The sequence below is a fragment of the Orycteropus afer genome, unplaced genomic scaffold (assembly GCF_000298275.1).
Source record: "Orycteropus afer afer isolate SDZICR_OR568_19922 unplaced genomic scaffold, OryAfe1.0 scaffold00226, whole genome shotgun sequence".
NCBI classification, from domain to species: Eukaryota; Metazoa; Chordata; class Mammalia; order Tubulidentata; family Orycteropodidae; genus Orycteropus; species Orycteropus afer.
In genome coordinates this window covers 2337751-2345918 of record NW_006921813.1, presented here as the reverse complement: position 1 = coordinate 2345918, position 8168 = coordinate 2337751, and the positions used below count along the sequence as shown (strand labels likewise).

General features: G+C 39.5%; 1 protein-coding gene across 1 annotated transcript in view; it reads left to right on the top strand.

Annotated features, from left to right (window-relative positions):
- The window catches only part of HIVEP2 (HIVEP zinc finger 2), a 24305-nt gene extending 22639 nt beyond the window's left edge, over positions 1 to 1666 (top strand). Inside the window, exon 6 of the mRNA XM_007948803.2 lies at positions 842 to 1666. Within this exon, the coding sequence (XP_007946994.1) occupies positions 842 to 1666 (825 nt within the window). The remainder of the gene's footprint in view (positions 1 to 841) is intronic.
- Positions 1667 to 8168: the final 6502 nt, after the last annotated feature.

Here is an 8168-nt window from a genome sequence, read left to right as displayed (position 1 = left end):
TTTTTTTTTTAAGATATGTGATTTGGTAAAGAAGCTACCCTTTAGCAAGAATTTATTCCTTTAAACTAACGTGTCCCACAAGGGAACCACCAGTCTATGGGTCATCACGCCATTTTGTCGCCAGTTCTGTAGAAAACGAAAACAAAACACCAATTTTCAGACTTGCCAATCCAATTATGCTTATCAACACTTAGGAAAAATGTTAAAAATCTGCCAGTATATAAACAAATGACAATCTTTGTGTTTCTAAAATACATAGATACATTTATATGTAGTTTGAGTTGCTTCCTTTTGAATTTAAAAGTCTATTATTAGTATAAACTTTTTCGGGTTGTTGTTGTTATGTGCCATCGAGTCAGACCCAGACCCAACTCATAGCAACTGCTCCTTGGGTTTCCGAGGCGGTATTACTATGGAAGTAGATCGCCCAACCTTCCTTCTGAGAAGTGGCTGGTGGGTTTGAACCGCCAGCCTTCTGGTTAGCAGTCAAATGGCTCAGGCACTATACTACCAGAACTCCTACTTTTTCAGGTAATCATCCATTATTTTCTTTACACGCTCTTATGAAAAAACTGAACTGAAATGTATCTCTACCTAGTGGGGACACACTGCATGCTTTATCACATTGCTGTTCAGAAACAAAAGTAACCTTTCACAGGCTGGCAGGTTCGTTCAAGGATAATATATGCAACCACTGGGAAAACTCTCTTGTCTTGAAAATGAAAAACTGATAAAAGTTGTTTTAAAGTGTTTGAATGAATGAATGAGTGAGTAGATGGATGAAATAAGAATGAAGAGTCCTAGGTTCTGAATAGTGTGCTCTCTTTGTTCCCCTGTGCAGAATTTAAGAAGAGGATTACCTCAGGTTCCTTACTTCAGTCTCTATGGAGACCAAGAAGGTGCTTATGAACATCAAGGCTCCAGCCTTTTCCCTGAGGGTCCTAATGACTATGTCTTCAGTCATCTTCCACTCCACTCTCAGCAACAAGTGCGAGCTCCTATCCCCATGGTGCCAGTTGGTGGGATCCAAATGGTTCACTCCATGCCACCGGCCCTTTCTGGTTTACATCCTCCACCCACATTGCCTCTGCCAGTGGAGGGCTCTGAGGAGAAGAAAGGGGCTTCAGGGGAGTCCTTCGCTAAGGATCCCTATGTTCTTTCTAAGCAGCATGAGAAGCGATCGCCTCACCTCTTGCAGTCATCTGGTCCACCTAGCACTCCCTCCTCTCCTCTGCTACTGATGAAACAGAGCACTTCAGAAGATAGCCTAAATGCAACAGAGAGAGAACAGGAGGAAAATATCCAGACTTGTACAAAAGCCATTGCCTCTCTCCGGATTGCCACAGAAGAGGCCGCTCTGCTTGGGACGGACCAGCCAGCGCGGGTACAGGAGTCCCAACAGAAACCCTCGGAAAGTGCTCACGCTGGTATTACACACTTTAGTGGGCCTGAGCCAGGTCAGTCCTGCACCTCGGCGACCCACCCTGACTTGCATGATGGGGAAAAGGACAATTTTGGTACAACACAGACCGCATTAGCTCATTCCACGTTTTACAGCAAGAGTTGTGTGGATGACAAACAGTTGGGCTTTGAGGGCAGCAATGAATTCTCTTCAAGCACAGAGGAAGGCAATGAACCTTCATCAGAAAAGAGTAAACTACATTGATCTAAGATGCATGGAGACTTTCATTTACACATTTTCCCATTTTTTTTTTTTTTTTTTGTTTTCGTTTTTCTAGGAGTAGAGGTAATCAAGTTGATAGCATGCCTGTCCTAAGTTACAGTAGTTTGCTCTTATATATACTTTTGTTATATCAAAAGAATTAGATAAAAGAACAAGTCATCATGAGCCTGACCAAAACAAAATTTGAAATTAACCTATTGGGTCTGGTACTTTTAAAATTGTACAGATGTTTGTGCCTTTTCTTTACTTTGCTTATATTCTTATAAGCATTTTTTAGCAGTAATTTGTACATATTTTAGAATTTGTGTATCTGCTTTGTAATAAATGTAATTTCTTTCCATTTTTGGACACTTGGATCTAAATGATGTAAAGCAAAACCGCATCAATATATATGTGAGGTTGCACTAAAACATATTTTTATATGATTAAAACTGAACAGCTTTTATGTACAGCTCTGATTCTGTAATACTAATATTTATTTACTTTGTTTCATAAATTGTACATTTTTTCTTAATGTTGTGGATTGCTTTTCTATGTGAAGCATGGGACTTACTGTTGCGTAACTAGAACAAAAATGTATATTGTAAACAAGATATTTAAACTAGAGTATCTTATTCTGCACTTATGCATTAGTTTAAAAGAAAAAGATAAAGGATGTATCAGTCAGTTCTTAACTCTTGTAAATTTTTTTGTCTCTTGTTTGCTGGATTGACTATAACTTAAGTGCTGATTGTGATTTTAAACTGATAGTACCGTAAAGCATTAAAGTAAACAATGTGCTATTGTGAGTTTTTTCAAAGCTTTATAAATCAGTTATAAATAATATTAAAAGTATTTGGTCTTATGTGAACATGTTGATCTATATACTCATCTAAAAATATGGGAAAACATTCCGCCCCATGTAAATATGTACAAGTGCATCACTGGTACAATTTTATGTAACTCAGTTGGACACTAGGTTGCCACAGACCTATGCTAGAGTGTCTTTAAAAATTAAAGTGACAAAGCACATGGGACTGTGTAAAGCTTGGTTATTGGCCGGCCCGGTGGCTTGGCAGGCAGTGCTGTGCGCTGCCCATGGAGAAGACCTGGGCTTAGAAATCTGCTTGGTTCTAGTTCCTGCTGCACAGGATGGTGACTGGAGCTGAGGCTACTACAGAGGGGTTGCGCTTGGACTCTGAGGGTGGGGTGTGGAAGCAGGGACGGGATGGAGACCTGCTCACCAGCGCTTCCTGTCAGCCAGTCTACACGGTAACAGGGTTGACATCAGCTTTAGGGGAAGCCACTTTATCCTTCTGAATGGGGAAGAGTGTCACACTCCTGGCTACCTCAGGGGGCAAGGGGAAAAGAAGCTTTGAAGGGAAAGGAACTTGTGGGAGGATGACGTATTCTGTACACAACGCTCAGAATGGCACTTGGTTGGGGTCTGAAGGTGAGGGAGCTGTTGTTGGAGGTCCTGGAGAGTGGAATAGAGGGAAGGGGTGCCACACATGTGCACGTGCACGCACATGTGTGTGCACGCATGCATACACAACCTGGGTTATCATTGTGCTAAATAGTGGATTATTCTGTGAAACCAAGTTTGTATATTGAATTACATTAAGGAGTGTTCTTTAAAAAAGAGAAATAAATATACAATTACATGCTTGAGGTGTCTAGTTTTTATGTGTTGTTTTACATTTTAATTTACCAATTTTGTTTCTAAAGACATTTTGATGCTACCAACGTACCATCTGTGCTTTTAATTGTGAGGCTCTGCCCATCCTGAGGTATGCTGCGTAGGAATGCTTTCAGCAAGTGAGAAGACATTCTTTGGCTTTCATATGTCATCAGATAGTGGTCACGGAAGTGTAGGTTCTAGAAACGGATCTATCCAACCCAAGCATGGGCATGGGCAGCATAGAATTATATCTGAGATGAGTCTTGAATAAAGCAAATTAGCATTTCCCCCTTCTGTTTCCCACTCAGTATGCGTATTATCTGAAATTCTGCTGGGAAACCTCTTCTTTATTTTTGCTGAGGTGACTCAAGGCAAAAACCAACTGAAACATGCCATAAAATAGCCACAAGTCATGGTTCTTTTGTTGCAAAAGAACAGAACGTTTTTATATAATAAATGTATAATAAAAGTAGAAGTTCATTAAAGGTCAAAATCTATCAGAATTGCCATTATAAAAATTTCAAATTGATGGGTTTACAATTTACCTATTTTATTTTATGAGCCAGAGACTGTCTTTTTAAACTATGTTTTACAAAGGTGAATGAAAGGTCAACATAGCCAGTCTGCATAATATCTGTCTCTCACCAAGCAGAGTTCTTGAAACATTGATTATGTAGGGTGTTCGTGTGTCTTACTCCTCGCTAACATTTGTGTATGTGTATGTGTGTATGTGTGATCCCATATTAAATCGTTCTTTTCTTTCCTTCCACTATAATTAGTCAGTTATGGAGTCACTCATTGATCCATTCAGAAAACATTTTTGAGTGCCTTCTATGGCTATGTACCATGATGGACACTATAAAGGTATAGGTTGCTGGTGGTGCCACTGTTAGGTGCTCGACTACTAGCCAAAGGGTTGGTGGTTCAAGCCCACTCAGAGGCTTTTTTGGAATGAAGCCCTGATGATCTGCTTTTGAAAGGTCACAGCCTTGAACCCCTATGGAACAGTTCTACTTTGCACTCATGGGGTCACCATGAGTTGGAATTGACTTGATGGCAATGGACAACAACATAAGGTGAGCAAGCCAGTATTTCTACCATCGAGGAACTCAAGGAAATATGAGAGACAGATATGTGAGTAAATGTGTATCATATGATGAAAATGCTAAAATACTTGTATATGTGATGTGTTTTGAAAGTGCAAAAGAGAAAACAATTACTTTTCTGTGCCTGGGAAGAGGGATTGGGAAGGCTTCACCACAGAGGTGGTGTTGGAACAGATCCTTGAAATAATACATTGACTCATTCAACAGATAAATTTTCAGCTACTGTAGGGGGCATTATTCTTGTGTTAGATGTATAATGGTGCACAAAACAGATAAAAATTCTTGCCTTCCTGGAGTTTATATTCTAATGGGGGTAATAAAAAAAAAAAAAGAAGAAGAAGAAGAAGAAGTGGGGAAGAATATGCCAGGGAGATGATCCAGGATGTGTAAAACAGTCAATAGATAACAAACAAGATGCATTTGGTCTCCAGGTAGGTGGTCTAGTGGTACATGGTAAAGCTAGGAAGTAGGATCAAAATCCAATTTTCTATCGTAGACTGATCTCAAATCTGGCTTGGTAAACAGTGGGGAGCCAAGGAAAGATTAAGCAAGAAAGTAGCATTTTTTTTTTTAACTTAGAAAAACACTGTGAAGAAAATGTATTTGCGAGAGTAAGACTAGAGGAAAGGATACCAGTTAGGAGAATTCTAAAACTATGTCATTTCTATGGGAATAAGGGCAGCCACAATCTAAACAACAGATGATGGAGACCTGGAGGAAAAAGGAACAATTTTGCCTAATGAAGAAGAGTTGATAATAGTGACTTTTTTGGTGTTGAGGACAATGAAGATGGAGGAGATGACTGGCTGGAGCTTTTAACTTGGACAATGGAATGAGAGTAGTGGTATCAAATAACAAATAAGAGTGGGTTTGTCCAAGTTTCATGGGTTCAAATAAGCTGACCTGGTTTTACTCAAGCCATTCAAAATGGGGAGCTTGACCTCAAACAAGAAAGGTCTGAACTAGAGATTGTCACTTAGTCACAGCCGAGAGCTTTAATTTGGATGAAATCCCCCAGAATGTACAGGGGGGTACAGTTTTACTGAAAAGAGTAAGTTTTGAGGATTTTCAAAGAGTGGATAATGAATAAGAGTCAGCAAGGAGAAATATTTCTGACATAGTTTGTATGCTAAGCCCTAACTGTACATAGTGAGATTAGTCTAAGGAGTAACACACAAAGTATTAACCCTCAATTTTCAAGAGCTCTGTATGGATTATTTTATGTGCACACCCATTGCTTAGCAAAAACCAGAGTCACCTTCAGATATATGTTGGTCAACAAAATGAACAAAACCAACAGGTTTACTCTGTTCAACTATTTAATGTATTTCAAATTCAACCATAGATATGGAATTTTTGACACTTCAGGTAGATTCCAAGCTTTAAAATCTTGTTGAAATATAATTTTAATAATTATGATGAGTAAAATATTTTTTAAGAAAAAAAAGAACGATTAGTGATGATATATCTTATTGACCATTGAAAAAATCATGTAAATGAATAGATTTTTTTTCTGAAAAATTTTCTGTTAAAGAAGGAACTCTGGTGGCTATGTGTGGTTAAGGCATTGGGCTGTTAACCAAAAAGTCAGCAGTTGGAACCCACCAGTCACCCGGCAGAAGAGTGCTGAGGGAGCCGGCTTCTGGAAAGACTTAGAACCTTGGAAACCCTGTGGGGGTTGCTGTGAGTCAGAATCAGCTCAATGGCTGTGGGTTTCCTTTTTTGTGTGCTTTAAGGAGTCATGAAATGATATTAGTGATTATGTCATATTTCCCAATGAAAAATGAAAAAACTTTATGGGTAATTCAGAAGGAAAAAGTAAAAATTTGCAACAGGACTTTCCTAACAATAAAGCTTGGGATTACCTGAAAAACTGTACTGAGTATTTGGATATGTCCAATAGAAAGCATGGTATCAGAGGGCTAGGCTGTTTACTCTGAACATTGGATCTGCCTATAACACCTGACAAGAATCTGCACCCTCATAGGTCTTGCCCATTTACAGCCAAGTGACCAGTTCTGAGGTCCTTGGGTAGTGCCAGTGGTTTCTGATTGGCTGCTAACTTAAAGGTTGGCAGTTCAAACCTACCCAGCAATGCTTGGGAAGAAAAACCTGCTGATCTGTTTCCATAATGATTACAGCCAAGAAAACCCTATGGAGCAGTTCTGCTCTGTAACATATGGAATCACCATGAACTGAAATCAACAAAGGCAATGCATTTATTTTTGTTTGTTTGTTTAGCCCAACTCTGAAACGTGCAAGGGCCACAGGGATTCTTATATTGGGTAGCTCTATATTTAGGGATTTCTAGACCAATCACTAGAAAAAACATCACGTTTTGTAAAATAGAGGGTCAGTGAAAACTAGGGAAACCTTCAATGAGATGATTGACACAATAGCCAACAGTAGACGCAAACATACTAACAATAATGAAGATGGCGCAAGACCAGGTAGTGTTTCACTCTGTTCTACGTGAGGTCACCATGAGGCAAAGATGACCCGAAGGCAACTAACAACAAAAACTCCTACGGAGAGTTTGTCCTGTGTTGTAAGTGTAGTAAGACACCAATCCTAGGAAGATCCTTTGCCGTGGCTCGAGGGTGGGTGCTGGTTTTAACCAGTCACTGTCGAGTTGATCCCAACTGACAGCAACTCCACAGGTATCTGAGTAGCCTCTGCTCCAGAGGGTTTTCAATGGCTGATTTTCTGGAAGAGATCATCAGATCTTTTTATCTGAGGTGCCTCTGGGTGGACTTGAACCTGTAAACTTTCAGTTACCATCTGAATGTGTTAGCAGTTTCCACCACCTGGGGACTCCAAGTGGTGTCTTTAGACATTCAATAATGTTATCCTTGAGACAGCCTCTTATGCTCATATCAAGTAGAAAATGCTACATGCAAACATATTGTAGAGATATCCAGACCTGTGTATAGGGACAGCATCTCAATACAAAGCATTTTTAGCTCATAATGATAAGAGCCATGTGCTAGCTCCTATTTTAAAATATATTTATTTAAAATTCACAAAACTTAAGCTTACTCACTACCTTAGTTATCTACCAAAAAGAAAAAAAAAAAAAAACAAATTACTGCCACTGAGTCGATTCCGACTCATAGCAACCCTCTGTGTTTCCGAGGCAGTAATGGAAGTAGATTATGCAGTCTTCCTTCTGCATAATGGCTGATGGGTTTGAACCGCCAACCTTCTGGTTAGTAGTCAAATGCCTTAGGCACTATGCCACCAGATCTAAAACAGAAATGCCATGAGTGGATGACTTTAACAAACAGAAGCTATTTTCTCACAGTTTAGGAGGCTATATGGTCACATTCAGAGTGTTGGCTCAAGGGGAAAATTTTCTCTCTGTTGGCTCTAGGGGAAGGTCCTTGTGTCTTCAGTTTCTCCTTTCTGTTTCCTTGGAGATCTCCATGTGTGTTGGCATCTATTTTACTGAATCTCTCTCTCTCTGCTGAGTTGTTTAATCTCTTTTTGTGTCTCAAAAGAGATTGACTCAAAATATAGCCTACACTAATCCTGCCTCATTAACATAACAAAACAACCCATTCCCAAATGGGATTATAGCCACAGGCATAGAGGTTAGGATTTACCACACGTATTTTGGGGACATAATTCAATCCATAACACTCAGCTAGTGAGCAGAACAAGTAGTTGATTTCTAGAGGAGTGCTGTCCAACAAAACTTTCTGCAATGATCAAAAAA